The 27,798-nt window shown below is 40.4% G+C and overlaps 1 protein-coding gene across 1 annotated transcript in view; it reads left to right on the top strand.

Annotated features, from left to right (window-relative positions):
- The window catches only part of SLC1A2 (solute carrier family 1 member 2), a 31,617-nt gene extending 9,454 nt beyond the window's left edge, over positions 1–22,163 (top strand). The window contains exons 5-10 of the mRNA XM_086612846.1: positions 775–901; positions 3,697–3,930; positions 8,996–9,190; positions 12,083–12,217; positions 18,407–18,638; positions 22,089–22,163. Of these exons, the coding sequence (XP_086468972.1) occupies positions 775–901; positions 3,697–3,930; positions 8,996–9,190; positions 12,083–12,217; positions 18,407–18,638; positions 22,089–22,163 (998 nt within the window). The remainder of the gene's footprint in view (positions 1–774; positions 902–3,696; positions 3,931–8,995; positions 9,191–12,082; positions 12,218–18,406; positions 18,639–22,088) is intronic.
- Positions 22,164–27,798: the final 5,635 nt, after the last annotated feature.

The following is a 27,798-nucleotide window of genomic DNA, read 5'->3' as shown; positions in this document are numbered from 1 at the left end:
TCTTGGATGGTAAAGGTTAGCATTGGAGACACAGCTCCAAAGTAATGCACAGATGCACTCAATGATAGTCCAACACACCAGACTTTTACAACTTCATGTTTAAATTTGGAGCCAAATGTTACTTGTGTGATTATGTATCCACTGCTAGCCAGTTTCAGTGAGGTTTATCTGTTTGATGGGAATTCTGTAGTTTAGCTGAAAGTGCAATACCCACCTTCTACTCCCACTCCCATCTTCTTTAACTGGAATACTCCTGGCCTGTGAAAGTTATGTTCTGGCGTTGCTTTTGCCTTTCCCTGTACTCCAGAACTGACTAGTCTGTATGTTGAATCAGTCAAAGGACTTCCATAAAGCTTGAGAAAAACACTCTTGGTCTCTAGTGACTGTTTTAGCAACAAAGAAGAGTTATGATATGGTGCTGTATTGCCTCTCCTGTTTGCCAGGGACTATGAGGTTTCTAACAGATGCATAGCACTGAGAAGATTATGGTTTAGGTATTTTTATGATGATCAGATCAATTCAGGGAAAAAAAAGAAAACATAGTTGGCCTGTGAAATTGGAATTTAGTAAAATATTGAAGAATAAAAAATGTTCTGAATATGATAATGAAAGTTGAAAGCGAGTCCATATTAAAAAGTCCCAAGAGGTGTGTAATACACTCTAGTTCTGAAAACTGGATTAGCAGGTAGTATCAAGACATTCACTAGGTGAAAATCTTCCTAAAAGGCATGGTTTTACTTGCTTTATTTTTGTCTTGCAATTTTTTCCCAATAGGTTTGATAGGATTCTTTATTGCTTTTGGCATTGCTATGGGGAAAATGGGAGAACAGGCCAAGATGATGGTGGATTTCTTCAACATCCTGAATGAGATTGTAATGAAGTTAGTAACTATGATCATGTGGTAAGTTCGAAGTTCTACCTTCTAGAACAACAAAAAATATTTAAAAAAACTCTTAAAACCCTAATATAGCATATAGTAACCACACTTTGCTAGTAAACAATGTAATTAAATCGTTCATTTTTTAAAGCCTTGACAGGTATGTTAGAACCACAGCAGCATTATTTCTATTCAGTGAGGATTATCTAAGACCCAATTTGAAATATTTCTGAAGGTATTCTGTTCTTTGTTTACTGAAATCCAAGACATGCAGGTACCTGCAAAGGCCTTCAAATGCCACATTGATTATGGAAGTTCATTACATAGAGGGACACCTAAGCAAGCTAAAATGCCCCACATAAGAACATCCAAATCTTCCTGGGACGTTAGCATAATAGCTAGAACGTATAATTACAAAGAAGCCTGGAGACACCTTTATTCACTGTCTTCTGTAGTAAAAATATTTTACCACCTAATAAAATTCCAGTGGTTTTCAATGATGTGTAGTCCCTCCACCCATAGTTTCTGCAGAATCTATGGCTTATGACCTCGCTGCAGTGGAGTCACTGAAAGATATCTGTCCTGTTTTTGAAGTATACCGATTCGTAATAATGGGGCCTGGTTTGCCTTCCAGGGAGTGACTTAACCCAATTAAGTCTGAGCCCTTGTTTACGTTTCTGGAAGGGGATTCTCTTTTTTTGAGATGTTTCTTCCAAGGGCTTCCCCAGAGCTGTTTGTATGCAGTGCCAAGTGTGGCCATACCGCACAAAACCATTTTTTTTCAGAACATAAAAATGCATTGCTACATTTGGCATTGTACTACTGTGTTACATATCTCCTAGGTCTTTGAGGGCAGAAATATGGTCCAACACCATACACGTATCATGGCTCATTGCTCTCTGATTCCCTGGTGTCCCTGGAAGTGATATCCTGAGTTACAAGGATATCTTGAGGCTCTAGATGGACACAGTGTATAGAAAAGGGAGCAGAGTGCCTGAAGCTCTAGTCTTCAGCATCATTAGGGTTTCAAAGGAAGACTGTTGTGCAAGAGCGATGCAGATAGCAACAGCAATATGGAAATGTGTAGAACAACAGAAAGAACTTGAAGCAAAGACTTTGCATTCCTGTTATGCTTCTAGTTTGTTGTAAATGTTGCTGCATAAAAAACCAGTTGTTTTTATTCACAAAACCCTACTGCTTTCAATAGTTGCTGTAACCTCCTGCTCTCGACTCTATAGAGACATGGTATCTATACTCTCATACCACTTCAAGACCTAGAATTTACTCTTACCTCACTTAGCACCAGTTGGTGCACCCAAGACATAATACCTTGTCTACAGTATAAATTTTCTCTAGTTGTCAGTGTTGCAATGGGAGGAAATCATTCAAGTTGCAAGGAATTCACTGCGAATCTTAATTTTTTTCTGATATGCTTTTTATTTCTCTTTTCATGAGAAAGGAGGTCGATCTTGGAATTTTACTTGTTCATCTCTGTCTACAATTTTTAAAGAATTGTTGTGGCCAGAAGCAGGGCTTTTTATGTGTGTTTATAAAGACAAATGCACTTCTTTATGCAGAGTTATATTTTGTTTGGTTTATGATTTCTCTGCACAGAGAGCTGTAGCTCCCATGGCAACTCCAGACTCTTGGGAGCGTGGCATCACTACACAAACATAAAACAAACCAGACATCTGGCTCTGACACCATGTAACTCTTTATAAGAAATATACTTTATCAAGTTCATTGAAATATGGCTTTTTATGATAACTGTATAGCAGCTGGCCTTGCATTTCAAGTGACTAAGGACTTTCCAGGTTTTAGGCACATTGCTTGAGAGACCATGAGGTATTTCTTACAGAAAACATGAAGCACTTTTAATCTGAAAGTCAGTTTCCTTTGTATTGTCTTTAATTAAGCATCCAAGTCACTAATCACTTTTGAAAATATGCGTTACCATTTATTTTCAGAGAGACATTTTGTTTACTGTCTCTCCATATTACATGCATTACTTTCTCCCAGCTAAAGTTTGATAAAACAGATAGAGAAATTTGAATGCCGCTTAGAATTACATGATATACTAACCTTTACCAGTGCAGGTATAAATATTGTCTTCTATCCGTGCACTTTCAGGCATTTTTCACAATAGTCGATTATTAAATTTTAAAAATAATAACCATTCATTTCAAATTTTTTTTATTACCAAACTGTGCTACCGTTATGATCTGATTTAAAAATTCCATTAATGCCATTGGGGAAGCAAATGAATGAGGTGACAAAAATCCTACCCTAAATAAGAAAAGCACATGATTAATGAATGATCCATAAACTAAAAAGCATTCATCCAAATTATTGAAAGAACAGAATGGAAAGATTTGCAGCCTTCAAGATGAAAGCAATTAATTTCAACAAATAGTTTAACTGAAGCAAATAATGCAACTCCCTGAAACCAGATAAGCAATGGGTTGTAAAATTATGTATTAAGAACAAATACTATACCACTCTTCATAATGATCTAAGCCTGTGTAAAGTTATAGTATTCTTGTACAATGTTCTTCCAGGACCAAGGACTATTCAGGAAATGCATATTCCATTAGATGGGATGGAATAAACTGAGGTAGATGGGGAATTCACTGGAAACGACGATTGCTTTTTAAAAAGATATGAAAGCTATCCATTGAATTTCCATCAATTCCTGATCTGCATCTCAGTATTGAGCCTGAGAGCCCCCTACTCTTTCTCCAGTCTATACTCTGCTGAGCACAATTTTTATGACTACACTGCAAAGACTAGTTCTGTCTATGCTTGTTCTCTTTCTCCAGGTATTCCCCTTTGGGCATTGCTTGCCTCATCTGTGGAAAAATCATTGCAATCAAGGACTTAGAAGTAGTTGCTAGACAGCTCGGCATGTACATGGTCACTGTGATGGTGGGTCTTCTCATCCATGGAGGGATCTTCCTGCCTCTGCTCTACTTTGTGATTACCAGGAAAAGCCCATTTTCATTCCTTGCTGGGATTTTCCAGGCGTGGATCACAGCACTAGGCACAGCTTCCAGGTACACTTGAGAAATAACGGCTTGCTTTATTTTTTAGCAGATTATTAGCTGCTGTTACACCTGCCGTTCTGACCTTCACTGCAAAATCATTTTATGCAATTGAATAAAAACTATTTTTAATCCAGCCATGTTGAAATAAATAAAAATAACCATGCACCTTTGGGATTTTTTAGAGAGATTGTATAGCCAACTGCAGAGAGTTGAGTGACCTACTTTTTGTTTTCTTTTCTGGCATTGCCCAAATGACTTGAGCAAATTGTGTTATCTCTGTACTTGTTTCCTCAACTAGGAAACAGTGGTAATTCTGTTTGTTTTGAAAGCATGTTACGACCAGTCTTGTTGCCTTGGGTGGGGAAAAAAAGAAAAAAAAGAAACAGTGCTAGGTTTCAAGAAAGAAATGGAAGAACCTCATTTTATTCTTTAATCCATTTTGGCAGAGTAAAGGGACTTCATTGAAGAGCTGAGCATTTTAGACTTGTTGCTAATGCATAGAATAGACTCAACAAAGTGTGTAGGCAACTCAGCTTTCAGTAATAAACTGATGCTTTGCATTGGGGCAGTACGTAGATCTTATGTTGAAAATATTTTTCAGTTAAATACAGTATTTTAAAGTCTTTTTCTTCAATAAATGTTTTATTTCTGAAGAAAATTTAATCTTCCATTTTAATCAAAAAGTTGAAAGCGAAAAAGCCTAATTCTGACCATCAGAAAACTGAGCAGTCTTGATTTCAGGAGTGTCTTGAAAGAACTTAGTTCATCTGCCTCTTTGGGTCAACCCAAACCACTCTGCTGAACAACTTCTCCCCTGATGAACAAGACACTCTGGGGGGACATTACTGATGTGCATAAATATCTGTGCACAGTGCACAGTGCACAGAAGATGAAGCAAGACTCTTCCCAGTGCTGCCCAGTGACAGGACGAGAGGCAATGGGCACAAATCGAAACACAGGAAATTCCATCTGAACACAAGAAAAATCTTTTCACTGTGATTTACAGTGATGGTGGTTGGACACCGGCATAGGTTGCCCAGATACACAGAACCTGTCTGGGCACGGTTCTGGGCAACCTGCCCCTGCCTTGAACGAGGTGGTTGGAGCAAGGGACCTCCAGAAGTGCCTTCCAGCCTCAGCAGTTCCATGGCTCTGTGACAAACAATGCAAGATTGGAAGAGATGTAGTCTGGCCAGGAGTTTCACTAAACCACAATTTCCCTAAGGCATTTCATGAAAGTGTTTTGAGTTTCCACTTAGATTTTCAATGCAAAATTGACAGCGCCCATATACAACATTTGTGGGGTTTTTTTTAGTGTGAAGTAATGTTTTTCTGTTGGAGTACCAAAGTGAAAAAATGTAGGGGATTCTGAGTGATTCCATGTGCTGGGTTTATGTGAAAAGATTTTGGTGGCAGGAGAGGGTATTCACCCCCCGTCCCTTCCCGGCTCCCCAGCCGCCCGTCCCGCTCTCTGCCCCGTCGGGCCCCGTCCCCTCAGCCCGGGCCGAGCCCGCAGCGCCGCTGCCAACGCCCGATGCCAGCCGGGACATAGTTGCCGACAGGCGCTCCGGCCCTGCGGGGAGGAGAGGGGCGGCGGGGGCTGCCCCTGCCCACCCCGGGCGGCTCTGCCCGCGCCGGGCCGGCGGCACCGGCCGGAGATGGCCGCGGCGGGAGAGCGCGGGGGGAGAGCGGGAGCGCCCCGTGCCGGGTGCGCCAGGCCGAGGGATCCGGAGAGAAACGGCCCCACGGAACGCGGGCAGCGCAGGGGGGTGGGAGGAGGTGCCGGGGCGGGGAGTGCCCGCAGCCCGCGGTGAGGGGCAGCGGCCCCCGCAGCCATGGCACACTGCGGGGCACAGACCCGCCGCAGCGCGGGGAGAGCCCGCGCCGGGGCGGAGATGCTGAGCCCGAGGGAGGGCGTGGGGAATGGGGCTCACGGCGGAGCAGGGCGTGGGGAATGGGGCTCACGGCGGAGCAGAGGCGCGTCTGGAGTCCGTGGGAAAACCCACGCTGGAGCGGGTGGCAGCTCCCTAAGAAGCCATGACTCTGTGGTAAAATCCTGCGCCGGAGCGATCCAATGGGTCAGGATCGCATCCTGCGGGAAGGACTCACAGTGGAGAAGTCTGTGGGCTGGCCCGTGAGGAGGGGATCCACTGGAGCAGGAAAGGAGTGTCAGGAGCCCTCCTCCTTTGGGAAAGGAATGGCAGAAACAACGTGTGATGAACTGACCTGCAGACCCCCATTCCCTGTCCCCCCGTGCCACTGGGACAGGAGGTAGAGCCGGGAAGAAAGGAAGGGAGGGAGGGCAGGTGTTGTTTTCAAGATGTTTTGTTTCTTGTTATCCTCTCAAGTAACTGTTAATAAATTAAACTGATTTGTCCCCAGGCCAGGTCTGTTTTGCCCGGGGCCATGGTCGGTGGGTGCTCCCTCTGTTCCCATCTCACCCTCAGCCCTTTTGTGACATTTCTCTCCTCTCACCTCATCAAGGGGAGCAGCGAGCGGCTGAGTGGTGACTGAGCCACTGCTGGGCTGAACCACGACATTCCAGCATACAGATATCCCTGGATACTAGCATTACCACCTGGCTGCTATCCAGATCCGTATTACTGGCTAAGCAGCAGTGGACCAGTTCGTAGCACCACAGACAAGTGACCACACGACAACAGTCACCATCATACGGTCTAACCTAGTACCTCTGAAAGTGGCAAATGCTTCCTATTCAGGGACCTGTTAAAGCTCTCTGGCAGGTTGAGGAGCCATGGAAAGCATCTACATATGGTGCTCTTCTAATAGAGAAACCTTGTCTCTGTGGCCTGCCCACCTGGCCTTGCTCATGGTGGCAGAACTGAAGGGGGAAGATATTTGCATAGTCCATGCCTGCTGAGCCCACTGGGGTTCATTGCAACAGTGGGTGGCCATGGCTGGTACAGACCTTGTGCTGATGGTCTGATTTGTAACAATAAAGGTGAGGCGGGACTTGTATTTCTGAAGAAAAAGAACCTTATCTGACTCGGGTTTTAATGTGTGTCAGTGAACTACATTTTCTATTTATCTTTTAATAAGATAGAGGAATATCTTTGCTGTAGGAGGTAAAGTGATCCTGGAACTGACTTGAAAACTGAGTAGTAGTTATTGGTTAATGACTCACTAGATATTTTCTACTGTCTGCTATAAATAGAGCTGCCAGAGTAACTTACAAGAGTATGAATTCACTCTGATTTGGCTAAACCCACAGAATACAAATATAATTACATACCTTTGATTAAAAGCACAGTAAAATAAAACATAATTACAAATATATTTGTAAAGATCCTAGAACACAAGTGATTGGTACTGTGTATCTGGCTTATTGACATCTGTTACAAAAATCACGTCTGTAAACAAAGAATGGTCTGATCATTTGAGCACAAGGCAGGGATCTAGAAGCTCATATTTTCTAACTCATGTTTCCATACATGTGAGACAAGAGGAATCATTTAGGAAGTGACTTGGGCATCTGCCAGTCCAGAAGAGGTTTAGTTTTCCATAAATCCCATGTGGGATAGGTCAGCCTCATGTGCTTGTTCAAGATGACCTAGGACGTTTATTATGATACTACGTTTTTAGAGTCAGGTATCTCAGTCATTCCTTAAATCTCCCTTTTCCATGGTTTAATTATCTGTGAAATGGAAAGATTACATTTTTTGTACCCAATAGCATCTCTATGGTAGTGGATGAATGAATGCGTTGGAAAGACCCTGAAGTTGCAAGGCACTAGGAACAATATGCTGCGAGTATTTATCTGAGAAAATTTGGTGAGTCTAGTCCTTTACTCTTCTATAAGTAAATTAGTATTTTTCTAGGGCCAATGACACCAGAATTAGTGGGATACAACAGTGAAAACCTTTGAGAAATTCTGACAACTCAACTGAAGAAAAGCAGATAAACCACAACAGAGGCACTCCCTCTGCTTCTGTATGAAGCACTAATTAAAATTAATTTCTCCAGGTTAGCTTTCTTTTCAGAACAGCTTCTCAGGCAACAACCAGCTTCATTTAGTGATGGACTTGACCTCAGAGATAACACAGAAAAGTAAGGAACTAAAACATGTTCCCGTGTTGGGTTTTATGCTTGTTGCAGCAAGTCCTTTGCCTGAGACAGGCAGACCTGCTAGGGAAGGGAAGAAGTAGAAAATACTTGCATCTACAGGATATGTTCTGTTTTCAGCAGTATTTTTGATGAAGGTGTTTTATTTTGAGCAAGTGAATGTAATAGGCTGAACCATTCCCACAAAGAGAAGGCATCATGGATCTGTGCAAGGAGCTGTTCCCCTCTTCCAGCCGTCTTTTGTGTCTTTTCCTACCCTTCAGCTGTGCTTTATATCCTTTCTGGTCCTCTAGTGTCTGGGAACTCCACGGGGTTGTATCTTTTTGCCTGGCTTTTTCATTCCTTAATGCAACACTGATTTCTCCATTCAGAGCAAATTCACAATCAAAGAAATTTAGGATTTTTTCCTATACTTATAGTTCTGTCCATCAGAAAACACCTGGAACTTCTCTGTTTGAACAAAATGCAATGGCTTTAAACTGAAAGAGGTTGGACTTAGATTAGATATAAGCAAAAAAATTTTTACAATGAAAGTGGTGAAACACTGAAACAGGTTGCCCAGAGGAGTTGTGGATATCCCATCCATGGAGGTGTTCAAGGCCAGGTTGGATGAGGCTTTGAGCAACCTGATCTAGTGGAACGTGTCCCTGCTTGTGGCAGGAAGGTTGGAACTAGATGATCTTTAAGGTCTCTTCCAACCCAAACCATTCTATGATTCTATTAAATAATTAATAAATGAGTCTGAAAAATTCATCTACACTCTCTCAAGCTCTCATCCCTACTTTAAGTCATGTTCCTGTCTTGGCCTCAGTCCCACCTCCAGCTAAATGTAGGCTTAATTTAAAAATTGACTAAAAAAGACTTGAATTACAGCAGAAAGTGGAAGTAGAAAATGTAAACAATGATAGCAGAATTTCTGGCTTTGTTCCCTTGTGAGTATATAATATATTGTAATTATATCTTCTCTACTTTTATCCTTTCTCTCCTTCAGTGCTGGAACATTACCTGTCACGTTCCGGTGCCTTGAAGAAAATCTAGGCATTGATAAGCGTGTAACAAGGTTTGTTCTTCCTGTTGGAGCAACTATTAACATGGATGGAACTGCCCTTTATGAAGCTGTGGCTGCCATTTTCATAGCACAGATGAATGGAATTGAGCTGGATGGAGGACAAATAGTTACTGTGAGGTCAGTTCAAACTACTTGTAGGCTTTGTTTCTACAGACTGTAAAATGCAAAACTTTGGGTTGGATGTCTTCTCAGTAGCTATGGGATTCGTTGTGAAATCCATAGATTTCTAATAATGACATGCAAAGGAATGTCATATACATAGGTCTTGGTTCTCTGGTGACATGCATTTTCTATCATTTTGCAGCCTTAGCACATGCTGGTGGTGTTTTACACAGTTGTGCAGTTGACAATACAATGTGAAATGCAGCACACTCTGTCCACTGCAATGCCTTTTTTAGTATAGAGTCATGCTACAAGTGATATTTGGGGCGTTAACTTTCTAGAATGTATCTATTTATATACATTGGAAGAAAAAAGTGTACCTAAAAAATGTGTCTATGTATTTACACTTGCCTGTACTTTTTCTGTGACTTCGGTGAAAGCAAACAAAATGAACTGAGAACAGCTCAGCCTGAGGGTGAGATTGCCTGCATTATGGTCAGGATACTCCCAGACTTTTTGTCTCTAACCCAGCAAATATTAGCTCTAGACTTTTCATATCAAATATCTAGGACTAAGCTGAATATCTGGAAAGACAAAGGAAAGTACCCATTGCAAATGGATTGGAGTGACTGGAGATTGTAATGGAGTTTTAAGACGTATTAGGTAGGATGACTAATAAAAAACAGTGGCAGTTATGACTGCTGCTGCTAAAGTTAATTTACAATGGAAAACTTGATGAAGACACCTGGCCTAACATTTTGACTAGTTAAAATGGAAACCAGAAGTAAAGGCTGCCAAGTTCGCCTTCTTCCTGTAGTTTTCACAAACCCACTTTTCTTTTATGAAACTCTTTTAACACAGAAGAAACTCCTGCAAAGGGATGTCTAATTCTATGTTTCTTGCCCAACTATACTAGTTCCACATTTTCCATTTCTTTTCCTGCCCCAACCCCTGATATAGTAAAGCCAAGGTTTGTAAAAGGTTCAGGGCTGCTTCTGATGACAGCAGATGCTAGACCTGCATGATGCGTATTTGTTGTTAAGACTGGAAACAGTTATTTCAGAGATGCCACATATTAAACTAGATTAAGACCAGGAAAATTCAAATCAGGAATCACCTGCTGTCCAAGGTATTTGGTAGGCTTGTACCCGAGTTACTCCTCCTCCTCTGAGGGACTGACCCATTAGCTCTTCCTGATCTCACCATTTCAAGGCTGGCATAGCCAGCTGTGTGACTCACGTTTACTAAGCAGGCAGCAACTTTGGGCTATCTGTAAGACCATTGGTTCTTCTCTTCATGCAGTATAGCATGTCTGCTACAACAATATGACAAGAACTATCTCTCAAAATAGCAATACAAATAAATGAAAGATTATTAGGTTTTGTCTGCCAAATCCAGTTTGTGATACTGGGGATATTCAGATGATCCAGACAAACTCATGAAGACTTAATTAGCCTTTGATCACCCCTAGTAACTTCATATTGGTCATGTAGATCCTCTGATTTCCTGTCTTCTTTGGGAGAAGGTGATCTTGGAAATGGTGGCTAAGCCAGACTCAGTGTAGACCCAAACAGTGCTAGCTGCGTTCCCCTCCAGCCCTGTAAGCACTGCTGTGGGAAGGCTGGCAGGAGCATTTCCTCATAGAGCTTCCAAGTATCCCCTTACCAATTCCGGCTGAGAGTGCCTGAGGAGCTGGCACTGGACGCAGAGCCTGACAGCAGAGCAGACCATCCTGCCTGATTATCTGCTGGACCTATCTGGGAGTTTAGTAGGCCAGGTTACACCCTAGCTCAGACACTTGACAAACACACTGCAGCCTGGATTGTCTGAGTCAGACCCAGCCATCTGCCAGCTCTAAATCAGGCTAACATCCTCACAAATTAGTTCTGTGACTAACAGCCAAGGATTTCCCCCACAGAGACCTTTTTTCCCTACTTCTGCGTTGGAAGTACTTTCAGATTTGTTGGGTACACCCACAGAAGTACGACCATGTTACTCATCTCTGTGTTTAAAAAGACAAGAGAGAACTTTTTCTTTCCTTTTTCCTTTTTCATTTTCCCTTGTTCCTTTTTCCATGTTCCTTTTTCTTTTTCCTTATTCCTTTTTCCTTTCCCTCCCTCTCCCTCTCCTTTTCTTCCCTGTTTTTCCCTCCTTGGTTTGTTCTGTGACAAATTTATTTTCCGTTCTTCATAGGATTGCCTAATGATGTGGATATTTGTTATGGTCTGTGTTGTATTTTTACAAACATTTGAAGCACAGACATTCACTCTACTGGTCTTCATCAAAAAATAAGAGAGGCAAAAATAAAGACAGGTTTGGATTTATGAAACAGTATGATGAATTTTGCCTTTTTGTCTAGGGTAATTTGTGTCTAGGCTTGGTACACCACTGGCTTGTACTGTGGGAGTTTTGGATACCAAGACTTTTACTTTTCTGTTATTGATAATAACCACTTTCTCTCAGCCATTACCTCACAATTCAGACGTCAAGTACTGTAAATAAACAGAAATGAACCACCCTGAAAATTCAACTTGTAGCCACCAAACTCCAGCAAGTCTGGATGATGAAAATGCAGGATTCAACACCCTGGATGTGTTGATAGAACTCAGAAAACACCACCAGGCCAAAGATTTGAATGTCATAACCAGCTTACAGAACTTAAAATTCTTAGACCACTCTCTTACAACTCTCAGAACAAACCCCATAGATCTGGCTTCCCCTATTAGATGTTTTTGGAGAAACACAAGCGTGAAAACTGTGGCCTGAGCTTACCATGATTTATCATATAGTCGTCAGTTTTCTGGGAAGAAGTAATTAAAAATAAGACTTTCCTAATGATCACATGAGTATGCAGTGGAAGTGTATGTTCCTCTTCCTGCTACCTCCATTTGGTTTTTGTTTTTGCAGTTTGACCGCCACCCTTGCAAGTGTTGGAGCTGCCAGTATTCCCAGCGCAGGACTTGTCACTATGCTGCTGATCCTTACCGCAGTGGGTCTCCCTACCCAGGACATCAGTTTGCTTGTTGCTGTTGACTGGCTTTTGTAAGTTGTGATGACTCCACTGCTTGGTGCGAAAAAAGCAGTGAAGTAATTCTTGTGTGTAGTGATTTTCACTCATGGATCTTATAGAACTGTAAGACTCTCTTCCACAGATGAAGCAAAGAAGGGAATAGACTATTTGACGAAGTAGGAGACACTGAAAGCAGCTTCTCAGGTGGTACAAATTGTTACAGAGCTACTGAAGTCAGATGAAGACCCTTGGGCTCACACACATGTATTTTCTTCTTCCTAATGATGCCTCTCCATCACAGACATAGGTCAAGAGCAGTTTTCTGATCTTTGCTCTCATATTTCTGTTTCTTACACTTCTGGTCTAAAATAAGGACAAATGCTGAAAATGCAGGTTCCATCAGGATGTTGTCAGCAAGGTGATTTGGGCATTTGTGATATCGAATGTTTTATCCTCATAATGGGGAAAGTCTGTTTCTTTTTGTACATAAGAAAGTAATATACTTTTAAGAAAGAAACTGTTCTAGATCAGGGTATAGAACATTGTTCCTTAGTTTGATTTTACTGACAGGTCCCTCAAACTGGAAAGACTGACTTCCATTTTCAAGGACTTGAGATCAAAGCCCTTCAGTGCCATTGCAGGTCCTCCGACAAGAAACAGCTAATCCACAGATAGTTTTCCAAGGCTTTTGTTCTTCAACATTTGAATACAGAAGCTGTAAATACAGACAGAGCATGTACTAAGCCACATGCTTTCTCGTGATCATGTGACAATGTAGGCATCTTTCTGTCACCTGCGCAGAGCTGGCAGGGACTCAGTCGTCCTCTAAGTTGTAATGGCCTCTAGAGGCTTCTATATTGTCCTGTACTGCTGCAGCACAGTGTATTCTGGTCAACAGCTCTCTCTCCCCTGATATTCTTTTGTATAGTAAAGACATATGTTTCTGTTGTGCCAGCCGTGGTGCCCGGAAGGGGAGATATAAGTACCACTCTGTACTATTTATGCATTTCCTCCTACACTGGCAGCCTCAGCTGCCCACTTGTGGTAGCTTTCAGCCTCAAACACACTTCTAAAATTGTGCAAGAAGGAATAGCAGAGTTGAGAATGCGAAGATAAAATAGAAAATTAATATTCTATCATTATCTTTTGGCTTATTGAGAAGAATTCAAGAACTTGGTCAGTCCTCTGACATGTATTTTGGATCTACTGCTGTACTTGATCGGTTATTCCCTATCTTGTCACTAAGAGTTGTGAAGACTAGCACGTAGCTCCAATTTCTGCCTCAGGGAAAAATGAAAAAGGAATTCACAGCTTGGGAAAGCAAAGGGAGAAGATGGCTTACATATTTTATATATAACTGAATGCCATGATATTGTGACTCAGAATGTTGAAATGAGGCAGGGTTCAGCAGTCAGAGTACAGCTGGCGTAGGGAAAAGTGTGATATTCTGTGGGTTTTTTACATTTATGAGGTCATGGTTGAAAACAGGAAAGTGGCATAGGAATCTGCAGCTGGGAGGTTGCGTACTCATTTGCAATATCTGTTTTTGCTGGCTCTCAAAATAAGGCAAATAGGTACGTTTCTGCAGCTGGTAGGAGGATGTGCAAAAGGAGCCTGTGGTTAACTGGTTTGGTTTTTTTTAGGGAAATGTCATTTAAAAATATTCCTCTTGACTGAGAAGCTCTGCCCACACTAGCAAACCTCAGAGCTGTAAGTTTACCAGCAGTTCTGATCCACTAGTAGGCATTGCATTTCAGGCTTGACTTCAGCAGCATTGTTACCGCTGGCTCATCCAATCCTGCTTAGGAAATAAAAATGTCTGTACTGTGGAGCTGTAGCGGTGATGAATGTACGTATAGGAAGGATAGTAATTCTGAAAGAAATATTTCAAGGTGTCTTTTGAAAATAAATGCCAGGCAAAAGAACCTTTCAGCACAAACAGTGGGTGTGGATCCTTCTGGCCTAACAATTAGCAGTGCAATTGCAGGGTGATTCAGAATTGAAAGGTAGAAGGAAAAGGGAAAAGAGATGAAAAAGGAGATTAAAAGCTCTGTGTCATGCCACTAATGCTGCAAAGTTAAAAAAAAGTTTGTTGGTGGAAGTGTTGTGCCAATTAACATATGTCAATAGCTAATAGCTTATTTTCCATCTTCCAATGATCGTGTTGTGGTAGCCATGATGATTTAATGAGATGTGGAAAACCATGCTGCTGACATTACTGATATTAGGAGAGGACACATAAGCTAACTTTTGAGAATGCTCTTGGGCACACAAATCAGACCTAAGGAATATCGGAAATGAAAAGTCATAAAAAGATATTTTCTTTACTTGCAAACATTGTCTTCTTAAGATCCTAGAATCATTGGATTGGAAGACACCTTAAAGATCATCTAGTTCCAACTCCCCTGCCATGGGCAAGGACACCTTTCTCTAGACCAGGTTGCTCAAAGTCTCATCCAGCCTGGCCTTGAACACTTCCAGGGATGGGACATCCACAACGTCTCTAGGCAACCTGTTCCAGTGCCTCACCACCCTCATAGTGAAGAATTTCTTCCTTATGTCTCATCTAAATCTGCCCTCTTTCCATTTAAATCCATTGCCTTTTCTCCTATCACTACATGCCCTTGTAACATGTCCGTCTCCAGCTTTCTTGTAGGCCCCCCTTAAGTACTGGAAGGCTGCTAGAAGGTCTTCCCGGAGCCTTCTCTTCTCCAGGCTGAATAACCCCAACTCTCTCAGCCCATCTTCATAGGAAAAGTGCTCCAGCTCTGTGATTTTTGTGGCCCTCCTCTGGACCCGCTGCAATAGTTTCATGTCCTTCTTATGCTGGAGGTCCCAGAGATGAACATAGTATTTTGGCTGGGGTCTCATAATTGTCCTTAAACTTGGCACTCTCTCCTTCACATTGGAGCCAAAAGGTTTCTGTATTGATTTCTTCTCAAGCCTCTCCAATATTTAGAGGTTAGGTTGCTCAACTTTCTCCCCTCCCACGCGTACGTACACAGTGTGAGCTCTTTCACCAGGCAGGTTTCCCAAGATTTTACAACTCTCGTAGTTTCTCAATTTAAAAATAAGCACAACACAGCAGTGACATTTAATAGGACAGTCATTCTATGCCAACAGCTGGAATAAAACCAGCTTCTTTTGCTCTAGCCAGAAGCTGGCTGCTTTCCAGATGTGAGACTGACTTAGTAAATATCATAGCACAACCTCAAATACAGTGGTATTTTGCAGCGAAGAGAGAGGAATTAGAGAAAATGGGCTTGGATGGCTGATCTGGTATTTAAACCTTCATGCAGTAACTCAGAAGAAGATTGCTTGAGTTCTGATTCTTTTCCTTGGCTTAGATCTAAATTCAGAATGTTCAGACCCAGTGAATGTTTGGATGTTATAAACAGGGCCTTATATAAGTCCAGTTAAACTGTAGAAAACAGGAGCTCTCTCCTATAATGACAAAGAGGTAAGGCAAGTTAAACATGTCACTTGCTCTTTGACTTAGCAGGTGTGCTAAGATTTCAATCTCCTTTCTATAATCTAGTAAGGTTGATATACTGGGTTTTCAAGCTTTCAGGGAACAGGAGTAACTTTTTTTGCATGCTATATAGATACTATGATGTTAATAATAACGAAGCTTGATTCAGTTTTTCTCATTTCTGTTCCTTTCATCTACATCGTTAAGCTTCTCGTTCTTCTGATTTATGCCAGTTTGAGGAAATGAGGCATTAACTCATATCAGGATATAAAGAATTACTTCCCAATTATTCCAAAGCCCATTCTTACCAGATGTTGAGTTGGCTTTTGAGAGAGAACTTTGACTTTCAGTCCCGTTATTCCTCTCAGAAGCTGTTACGGACAATGCAGAAGTTGCTGTGTTGGTGCAAGTCATTTACTAGACTGCAGCTTTCCTATATTGATTTCGTTTATATCATTCCAGCATAGCTGGAATTACTTGTTTGGTTGTTTTTAACATTGTTTTTAACAAAAGAGTTAAGCACAGTCTTCTTTGTTCTTCTCGGAGTGTTCTTTGGCCCAAAAGAGGTCAGTGGTATTTGCTGTTGGTTCCTGACAGTCGAGACTTTGTCCTTTCAGTTGTAAGGAACTTACTTTTCTACTTCAGTGCACGCAGTACAGTGTGTTCTGCAGCAGCGTGCAGTTTGTCTCACTGAATCTCTTAGCCAGTGGTACATGCATATGGGCTGGAGCATCTCCTCAAGTGACTCTTTCAGTATTTGAATTGTGCCTCAATTATAATCAGATATTCTCTCCACCTTGTTTTTACTGATGTCCTATACTATCTCTCCGTTGTCTGACATCAGTGAATCTTTTCAAAATTTAATACCATTCATATAAAAAAAAATTAAGCAGATGTTCTTTTTGTGGAGCTGTATTGCCAGGTTCAGTTAATTTGAGGATCTTAATTAAAAATTACACTCGGAAATTCATGTTATCCTATTCTGCCATTTTGACCAGGTTTAAAACACACTTCGCAGGCATGGGATGAGAACTGTCTAAAGCATTTCATTTGTGTGAAGCAGAACTGGAAAGATGTTTTCTTCCTATAGGTTGTTTTATTTGTTTTTTGGGGAGATTATTGGAGAGTTTTTTTCCTTCTGGGTATTCTTTTGATGACAAAAAAAAATAATTAACTGCTTCAACTAAGATATTGCACTACAAACTCCAAATATGTAAGCATGATAATGTAGAGAGAGAGAGGAGAAATGTGAAAGGGAATACAGTTCCACAGCTAGAAAAGGCAGATTTACAGATATTTAAAGCAAAGATGTTTAAAAGGGCTCAAAAGCTCGTATCGCCGTGAATAGGCATGTGTAATGAATGTTTATCAGTTTGGGGTTTATATGTTTATGTTTTTTTTTTTCTCAGTGTTCTACAGGAAAAGGAGATGTCACACAAATCAAGTACTAGAAATACTAGAAAAAGTGTTTTCGAATTAATCACTGTCATGGGAAATGAGGTCTCACATGGTGACTTTACTGTCACTTGGCAAACGTCCACACTGTTCAACCTGACTATTTTGTGTAAATGGGTCTTTGTGGACATACCTCTGAGAATTAATCAGTGTAATCGCTTCTCTGACCTATTTGACAAAGCTGGACTCAGTTGCTGCAATAGCTTTAGATTGCAACCCTCTGCAGAAGGTTTTGAGGAGCCTTATGTTTAGTTCAGGTGTGAAGAGGCAAAGTATATTGTAAATTATTTCAACATGTGTAACGCAGCCTACTTGCAGTAGGAAAGATAGCAGGAGCCCATAGTCCTGCAGTGCTCTGTAAGACCATCTCCCATTTGTGCAGGTTTTTGAGCAGGTTTTGTGGCAGAATTCTGAAGTCAGGGAAAATCCACAACCATGAGTTCACTGCTGACAGATTTTAAAGCCACACTCTAAAAACAAGACAGGAGAAAAGTGGCACGTCTGTCCAGTGGCACCCTGTCCAGGAACTGCTGATAAGCACATTTCTTTGTGATGAAGCATGTGAGCCTCTGTTGGCATCCTCCTACAAGGGGCACTCATTACCGAAATCCTGTCACTGGCTCATTGTTTGGTGGGCCATGACCTATATTTGGGTGGCTTATGTGCTGCGCCCTGGCATACAATAGTGTGAGTGGGCATGCTGCCATGCTAACTGATGACCATCTGTAAAGATGGTGCCAGGAGAGGACCTTCAATGGCCTGAGTCTTATGGAGATATTTCAGGCTTTTTTTTCCCCCTTAATTTCCTCACTGAGAATAAAGGGAGAGAGGCCATTCATTCATCTGTCCCAAAAATGAGAACACTTCATCAGATCCAAAATCCTTTTCTCTGGCTGCATTAAGTTCAGTGCTCTGATAAATCTAGGTTAAACGACGGGCCATGATGTGAGCCTGGCACCCTGACACTGGAACCTCCAGCTCCAGAAGCAGGCACTGGGGAGACCTCAGTCAAGCACAGCTCTGCAGTTTGGCTCTGTCGCTAGCGCAAATTCCTTGCCAAAATCCATGAGTCTGAGCAGCTGGGACATGGGAGTTTGCACATCCTCCCTATCAGAACAAGTCCCCTGGGAAAGCAAGCTTTTCCAATTTCACTTGAAAGCTCCCATCTTTCTGTTTTAAAGATGCCTTATACTTTCTGAAATAAATGCAGTAACTGTGACATTAACAGGGCTGCCATGCCCTACTTTTTATTCCTCTCATGTGATTCAGCCTCTGCCTTTTGCTTGTTTTGTAGGGACCGGATGAGAACGTCAGTCAATGTAGTGGGGGATTCTTTTGGTGCTGGCATTGTCTACCACCTTTCCAAGGCAGAACTTGACACCATTGATTCCCATCATAAAGGGCACGAAGACATTGAAATGACCAAGACTCAATCAATCTATGACGACATGAAAAATCATAGGGAAAACAACTCAAACCAATGTGTTTTTGCAGCTCACAACTCAGTCATAGTAGATGAGTGCAAGGTACCTTTCACATTTATGGATATTGAGACATGTATATAGCACTGCATGCTTTATTTTGTCTTATTTTTTAACCTGCATGTGTTTTTCAAATCGTTCTGCAAATAACAATGTGACAACAAGGTCCATGAACCCCAGACATTTTCAATGAGTTTGAGCAATTCAAAAGATGGTTTTTTGCACTCTTAAAAGTTGTCATTTGAGGGGAAAAATCATGTACATTGTTTACATATCAAAAGGCAAGATACCATGTATTATGGAATATGCCAAGACACAGAGAATATGGCATCACCTTCTATGGACATTTACTTAATTTTCTATGGCAACAGAGAACTTAATTGCCAACTCAAATGGAGGATAGCTGCAAATAAAATGCAGGTGGTGTCATTTGCTGGCTGCCTTCCATGATATGCTATTTAGAGATGAACATGTTGAATGCACTTTAGCATCACAATGCTCCTGCACTCATACAGCATGCTTACTCTTTTCTTCTGTCCTTGTTCCTGAGTCATTGAGACACAAACATCATGTTTTCTCTTTAGTCCTTGCTGTAACTAACGTGGATTTTTAATAGTAATAATAACGTTTTTGTCAGAGCAAAGTGAGCTTGAGAAAACCCACCAGTTGAATGAGAAAACAGTTGGGGAGGTTAGTGGTTAAAAGTTTACTAAGCACTCACTGCTAGGATGGGTCAGTTTAAAATCAAGAGTTTTTGAAAAGGAGGAGAAAGAGAATGAAACAAGCTGAAACTTTTCATTTTGTAGTGGTTTTTTTTACTTATTTATTAATAGTGTGATCTGATCCTGTACACTGTCTTTGACACAGTGAATTTGCCAGTGAGGCTACCTTAGCCATTTGTCCAAACAGATTCTGTTGCATCTTCCCGTTGCCACAACTGAGCCAGTATCTAACTGTGAATGCCTACACTAAGTCCATTAGCAGATCACCATATATATTGAAAATATGAGTCCTAATTTATCATTTTCACCTGTCTCCAGCCTGGCTGGAAATGTGGAATATTTTTTTTCTACCGCTTACTTCTAGATAATGTCAGGCCAAACCTGAATTTCCAGGGGAAAAGTAGTATTGAATTCAGGAAAGAACGAACTTTCATCTTATCCTCAATTTTTCCCTGAATCTTCTAAGTTTTTAATAAAATGATTTTTTAAAATGAAAACATTTTGTTCTGATATGGCTCTCCCATTCTTCTTCTGACCCATTCTTTTTCCATGAGAAAAATTAAATAATTTTTTTTTTGAAATGGAAAGAGAATACATGCTTACACAAAATAAAATATTGCAATTAATTTATATTTCTCAAAAAAGGAAAAGACTTAGAAGAGATAAAAATTTGAAGGAAAAAAGAAACTCCCTGAAAAGAAAGATCTCATTTGGTAAAGGACTTTTTTTCATTAAAAATAAGCACACTGGCACATACAGGCACTTTTTTGGTTAACTTCTTTTGGGACTTTTGGAAAACTGTTTTTCAGTGAAATAGACTATGCTAATTTCAGTGGGTTTAAGACAAGTTCAGCTACCATATATCAGTCTGAATCAAGTTCATGGAACTGAATACTGATAATTTTATCTCCTTCCAGTCTCAGGTTTGCACAGAGATTCAAGACAAGCCAGAAAGTAGTAGCCTGTTGATGTACTGCACTTTCTTTTCTCCTTCAGTTTCTCGTATCATTTCTCTCAGTTGAGGCATTAGCTTACTTCAAAAACGTGGGTTAATGATGTGGTATGTCGTCTTAAGCACATCCTTTAATTAAAATTTGGCATATTTATGAACTAGAAGTGTTTGTCCTTTCTCATTGTTTTAGGTTTGCTTTGCTTGCAATCTCATTTTACACTTTTTAACTCATGAGAAGAGCCAGGGTTTACGGGATGGAGCACAAGACTGACTTTGAGCAGGTCACTTGTCTTGTCCGTATGTCCATCTGCAAGCTGCCAAAACGATGTGATGTTAGTCTACTTTATAAACTATGAATATATGCTGACATTCGCGAAGCATTTGCATCATGTTGAAGTGGTCTACAGATCCCAAGTGTTATCCCAACAGTAGCAAAAACAACAGAGTATAGGATTTGGGGCTTCAAAACAGCAAGCTGTTAAATCTGGAGAGACATCTCTTCATCCTGTCAAATGCACTGGTGGATTGAAAAGCTCACTGCAGCTCTGGTCAGAATCTGGAAAAGCTAATCTACTAGCATGTCCTTTCTATTTACTTTCTGTGATATATTTCATGTATAACGCTAGTAGTTTATAATTTTGCATGGTCAATGTATATTTTTAATAAGTAGTTTACCTTTATATGGGGGTAGAGTGGTTATTGCATGATATTTTTGTATTTTTTTATTATCATATTTCACATGACTGTGGTTTTCATTTCTGAATAAGCTGTTCGTTCCTGTATTTGCATGTTTCCCCCTTTTAACTATCTAAGGAAAAAGCTTGACTTTGTTTCAAAAAATCAGTGTTATTTTGTCATGTTTCCATCTCCCAGTGCTTCCATACATCTACTTTATCCAGCCTGGAGAATTTCAGCTTTGTCTTTTAGTTTTCTTTTGAAGTTGAGGATGTTAATTTACAAGGTAAATTAGGAAAGAGTGAGCCATTGATTTAGAATTAAATGAAAGGTTCTTTCACAATTATAAAGATCTAGATCACTTTTGTAAAGTTAAATTGACATTTTACCTCCTTTAAATTTTTTAAGATAGCTGGAGCTATCTTTCTTGAAGCATGGGTTTGTTAATACCAGTGTTTACTGTGAGTTCATAGATCACTATAGATCTTCTACCATACTTAAAAAATTTTAGTACATATCTTTACAGGCAAGGTGTTTTGCTGTACTTTGTGTGAGACAAACATAGCATTACTATCAATTTTTGGTCTGACTATAGTCAAAATCTTTCACTACTTTGTTAGAAATAGTGGTATGATGACAATACTTTCACAACATATTTTTTCCTTCGTTTCCTTAAAGGTGGTGTCATTGTAGGTGAGTTTTTATAGATATATATCTATGATTATTCTGGCATCGCATATTTTTCATGTCCTTGCATCAGCTTTCCTGCTTTGCTAAGGAATTCCACTGAAAAAATATGACTTTCTACATTAAAAAGAAAATCTGTTTTTTAAATAATCCAGAGAAATCTATAGGAGATAGAAAGGAGTAGAATCTGAAATATTTATTAAAAAAAACAACTACATCAAAGGCAAAGAAAAGATGAAACCTTTTTCTACTGCTAATGTTTTCTAGTCAGTATAATAAATGAACAGGAGTCTCACTAATTGGGAGTGTTGTGAATTCTGAATAAATAGATTTTTTATATATAATAACACATGGTGTATGTAATTCCTGTAAATATCATGGTCTTCCGTGTAAAACTCATGACTTTGTTGTCAAAGTGCCTTGGCCTTTAAGTCGGTTGTTGATGATAATTACTTGCAGGTAACTCTGGCAACCAATGGCAAATCTGCAGACTTCAGTGTTGTTGAAGAAGAGCCTTGGAAACGTGAAAACTAAGGGAAGAGATTCCTAGCTCCTTCTTTAATAAGTCCTGAAGCTATCTTCTGGCAAAAGATACCATGATTAAAGAAGATTTCTGGTTTTTCTATTTAATATCTACAGTTTCTGCTTACTTAATTTCTTAACTGAAACTTAGCAAGTGTATCATCAAGTACTGTAGTGTCTTTGCCAAGCAATGATCCATAACCATCTGTTTCCCTTGTGTTACTGTTTGAATGATGCAGGTGGAGAATACTCCATGCAGTGCAATGTGCTCTCACCCACCTCCCCTTTCATTCAAGACACAGAGAATGTAAATGCTGCAAAATGTGAAGATCAAAGTGCCAGTATGGTTCACTACAGGGACTCAGGGTCACAAATATATAAGAGAAATATAACACCATGTAAACCTTCAAGTGTTTTGGTCACTGCTGTGGCATACCTGATCTATTTAGCACTGTATGGCTAAAATATCTTTTGAAAATGTCCGTAAAGATTTCTATTTGTTTTAATAATAACAAGCACTCTATTTTTGTGCCTAGGTGTATTTTTAACTGAACTTAGATCCAGAGGCAAGATTAATGTATAGAAGTTAACAAATTATCCCAGACGTTTTGTTAGATCAGTACAACTCATACTTAGCATCAAGACGAGACCTTAGATTTGCATATGCATGTGATGTGTTTTTACTAGCTGTCCCAGGGCAGTTGCAGCCTATATTTTATGATGAGGCTGTGCTGCTTTGTGACCACAATGCATCATATAATATAAGGCAGTATTGTGTGGTAGTGGCAGGCGTGGTAGTTCCTTCACTAAATCCATGCCTGGTGTACAAAATACAGAATACCATGGCCATTCTTAATCAAAGTAGGTAGCACCTTTCTCTTCACCCTGCTCCACTGGTGTCAGAGGAATTCCCCATGTGGATGGGAGTACTCAAATAAGGTACTACTAAGATTGATAATGGATGTCATATTTGGGTACTTGATAATAAGCTATAAACAAATTCTGAATCCATTACTCTAAGAAACAGAGTTGTTGAATCATAGAATCACAGAATGGTTTGGGTTGGAAGGGACCTCAAAGATCAGCTAGTTCCAACCCCCCTGTCATGGGCAGGGATCATCAGTAGTATTTGGTATGAAATGAAAGCCATTATCTCATATTTCAGAGAATGGCTAAATTCTGAATTCATTGCTAAGCTGAATTCCATATAAGGTTAATAAAATTTGGCCAGAGTTAGGACTGAATGAAGAATAAACCAGAATTTCAGGATTTAGACCAGGACATTGAGTATGCATCTCTCTCTGTCTTTTGCAGAGCAACAGTTCATATAACTCTCCAATGTCAGAGAAGTGTTTCTTAGAGCATATGGCATCTGAATTAATGAGATGGTATTTTGTCCACACAGCTGACTCATCCTGTGAAAAGAAATTACAGTCACAGAAATCATCCTGTGAAGTGTTTTTAAAGGTGCTTGTTAATACTTAGCAATTTTAAGACGCTGATGAGTGCCATTATACTATTAGCAATGTTCTATAGCAAAGCTGAGCCACGTGGCCTTGGGAGGCTCCACCCACAGAACGAGCTCTGTGCGGTTTCTGGGGGAGCTCTCAGAGGTTCTCAGAATGAATCACAATATGAGCACATGGTGAACTTAAAAATGGCAGAGCTGAAATATTTACGAAAATAGGCCATTCAGTCTCTGTGCTCAGACCTATCATGGGTTTGAACAGGAATAATGTGTTTAACTGTAGAGTGGTATTTGGATCTGTAGAAGCTATTAAAATATACATATAATCTGCTTTTGCTCATCTGCATTCGTATAAATATCTCTGAAAATGCACAGGGACCTGAGCCAGCCAAGGCTACTTCCATGATTAATGCTGTGCAAGACAGGTCCATTGTTAGAGTATCCCTCATTTAAGCATTTGTTGTCATGGAATATTTTTCCTGCCATTGTGTTTTTGTCCTCGCTTGCATGTCATGACTACATTCCTAAGCAAAATGGCCTGTATAATTTAACAGATATTGAACCACTGTGAATTCACTTTGTAGACCTCTAGCCTGTATTAGAGGTGGGGACCTTTTCCAGAGGCTTCCTGAAGCATCTTAAGGATTTTTTTTTGTGAGGGATGGAATTGTAGAATATTCAGAGAAGTGGTAGACAGATTGTTTTCTCTTTTCTTCAGTCACTGGTATTGGCATATCTAGAGTTAACCTATAGCTAGCTACTGCTTCTTCCAGTTTGCATTCAAAGACATCACTGGGTTATGTGCCAGAAATGTGCCTGGGACAGTGCATAGGTACTCTGAAATGTTCCCTACTCTGAGGGTGCTGGCTCACATCAAGTGAAATTTTCTGTGACTTGGATGGTAGTTATATCCAAGAATAACACATAGTGTTTACCCTGGTTTATATCCAGCATTCTCGAGCTGTTTCGTGGCCCAGCTCACCCATTAATAGATGACTTTCTATCCTCTTCACTGTAGCAGTTTCTTAGGAGCAGCCCCAGCGATTGCTTGCCTTGAAAGTGGCTTTAGAATACTGGTCCATACACTTTTAGCTGTCATTTGAAACTGTTTAGCAGTTGGAAACAAATATGGAATGCCAGCAACATGTGAATAGGCAGCTCCACAAAATTACGTATTGAGAAACACTTAGAATATGCTTACACTTATCCACTTGGGATGTGTTGTCCTTTGAAGAGTGCTTCTTTGGATGGAGACTTAGGAAGGAAGGAATGAAATGCTAGAGAAACTCCACCCACATAAGGGAGAATAAATTTGGGTCTTTTCATAGGACTAGAATAGCAGACTGTGATTTTAAAATAGTAATTCCGTAGATACAGTAACTCAGGGATGTTTCAGAAGATAATTACAATGGTATTTCTCTATTTAACTGTGGATGGGCGAGAAGGAGAAATGTTGATTTTGGCATACTCCTCTGCTTTTAGCCTGGCTGAATATTTAATATAGTGTTACTCCAGTGCAACACTGTATTTAACCATCAAAAAGCTTTCCATTTCTCTGGGAAAATGTAACTCACTCTTGGCTTGCATTTCTCTATTTGCTCATTCCACATGAGGCTGGGTTGCTACTTAACAGAGTAAACAGAAAATAACCCAGGGGCTGGCCAGTTCAGCTAATCCAAGGTTCGTGTTTCAGCAGGCAGTGCTGGTTGCTGGCAAGTCTCTTTCTAGTTTCACTAGGAGTTCTGATGCATCCATTTGCATCTGGCAAATCTTTTGTGTTCGTTCACAGTGCTGGGGTGGCAAAGTTAAAGGAAAAGCGCAGTGGAAAGTGATTCGTTTTCTGTGCAGTTCCTGAACAAATTAACATTTATTTCCACGTTCATCTTGTTTGCTGCTCTCTCAGTTCCCCCCACCCTGGTCTGTGCAGCTGTGATATCCTTTGCCTTTTGGATTGCTGGCAGCACACTGGCACATAGATAAGTCTAGACCAGGCAAAGACTCAGTTAATTGCGTGCTTAATTAAGTGCATGCTCATGCATTTGCTTTATGCATTTACTGCTGGAGCTAGGTTGGCATCCTCTTAATATGTGTTCATGGAAGCTAAGGCACATCGTATGATAGAACTACAGAGGAGGTGGAGCACTTTGCCAGGCTGCACCAGCATTGTAAGAAACATATGTGGGTCTTATACATGAAGGTGCTTCAAATAGGTAGGGGATAAGCCATTTGAACCATATTATGGGATGTGCTGCTTCCATTTGAATCGATGAGAAACTCAGTATATCTTTGAAAAACTGTGTTTGCTGTAGTAAAACCTGTGCCTGCAATGATCTGACTACCTAAATTCCCGCTGAAATCTATGGAAGTCATGGGCTTCCAGGAAAGGTCAAGTCTCTTCCTGTCTCCGTGAAGTTATAAGACATTTCACAATCCCATCCTAGGGAACAGTGTTTGTCTGCTATTTATAATGATGTTGATTCTCACATCCAAAAGATTTCTACCAGGATGCTTCTTTTTTTTTGCCTAATAGTTTCTATGCTATGAGTCCAGCAATGAACTTAAAACTCATCACAAAAATAAGAATCACTATTATTACCTTTTTTATTTTCCATTTCTTCCCTGAGATATAGATGATCATTTCTTTCGCAAAGCACATGAAATTCCAAACTTCATGCCAGTTTAAAACATATGAGTAATACAGATTTCTGATTTGTTTTCCGTCACTCCCAGGGTCATTAGTTTTCTGGCAGTAGATGCTCAGAAGAGTAGACACTTCGTCTGAGAAGCTACAGCAACAGTGTTTGAACAAATTTATTCTGGCAACTGCCTGGATTTTCTTTACTTCCTCACCTTCACTTGTGTTGTTGCAGCCTTGTTGTAGCAACAGAGAAGGAATCGCACAAATCTCCAAAACCACAGGCAGTATTAAACCTCACTTCTGACATTCACTTCTTTAACTATCTTTAGAAAGGCTCTGAGCTTTAGTACCAGGCTCAGAAGAATCCTTTTGTGGAGATGTAAAGGTATGACTGTTTCTCGTTTCATTAAGTTCCGTTAATCTATTTTTTTATTGCTGCATTTGAATTAATTTACTGAAGGATAAATAAGGGCACTTTATAAAAATGTACTGTAATATTATTCTGTTATGAGCCAGAAGGTTATCCTTGATTTTATTACTGTGACTTCTAAGGCCACGATCAATATGTTTTTCATATTAGTTATTATGATAGGTGTATAGTCCATTGGGACAATTCACCTCAGCTGTAATTCACCATGTAAGACTACGTAGAAGCTTCTGTTCCCAGCAGAAAGCACTCACGGGAAGATGAGTTATTTTATTCTCTCCAATCATATTGATGCCTTTGAAGGAAAAATATTTACCCAATCTCCTTTGTCTGAATAATGATGTATACAGTGTAGCTTCAAGTACTGCACAAAAAAAACACGCCACAAACTGAATGGAATTGCAATACTGAAGTGTCAAAGAAGGCAGATTGTTCAGTTTCACCAGTTATTTTTGAAAGTGTCATGTTCTTGCTCACAATTTACCTTATTTAGTGCATATTCCTTCCAAAGTCACTGATCTTTCTTGCCACATAGACACTAAGGCTGTGTCTCTCTGTGGTCCTCGTACAAAGCACAGACTCTGCCGTTCTGCACACCTAAGTCAGGACTCCCAGTAAAGTGCCCAGCAACAGTGACTGGGTACAAACTGTACCATGTGTGCCTCCCTCATTTTTTCCTCCCGATCATGTTGAATTGAAATCTGCTGCTATGAATGAGTCAAACCACTGCTGATGCCCAGGTGCTGGTATTTCTTTTACTTCTTGTATTAGTGGGCTCCCTGGCACAAGGCTCTGAGGAACCATCCCTCACATGTGCCCACCATCTCAGAGACATCTTCCCCTGCTTGGAAGAAACCTAGTGACTTCCCACTGCCGGATTGATACAAGTCCTAATGGATAAGGTGGTTGTACAGTTACAACTATGAGTCTTATGGAAAAACCAGGCTCAAAACATTGAAAAAACCTAGACCATATGACTGAGCCACCGAGTAGGTCTCTGCTACTCCAGGATAGAAATAACCAACAGGCTAATGCAGGATTTGGGGAGGCAAGAAGACTTGTGAGATTTCTCATTTCACCCAATGTTTAATCCCCTTTTACTTCTAACTACATT

The sequence above is a fragment of the Tauraco erythrolophus genome, chromosome 6 (assembly GCF_009769465.1).
Source record: "Tauraco erythrolophus isolate bTauEry1 chromosome 6, bTauEry1.pri, whole genome shotgun sequence".
Lineage (NCBI taxonomy): Eukaryota > Metazoa > Chordata > Aves > Musophagiformes > Musophagidae > Tauraco > Tauraco erythrolophus.
The sequence above is the reverse complement of the archived record's forward strand: the minus strand, read 5'-3'. Positions and strand labels throughout refer to the sequence as shown.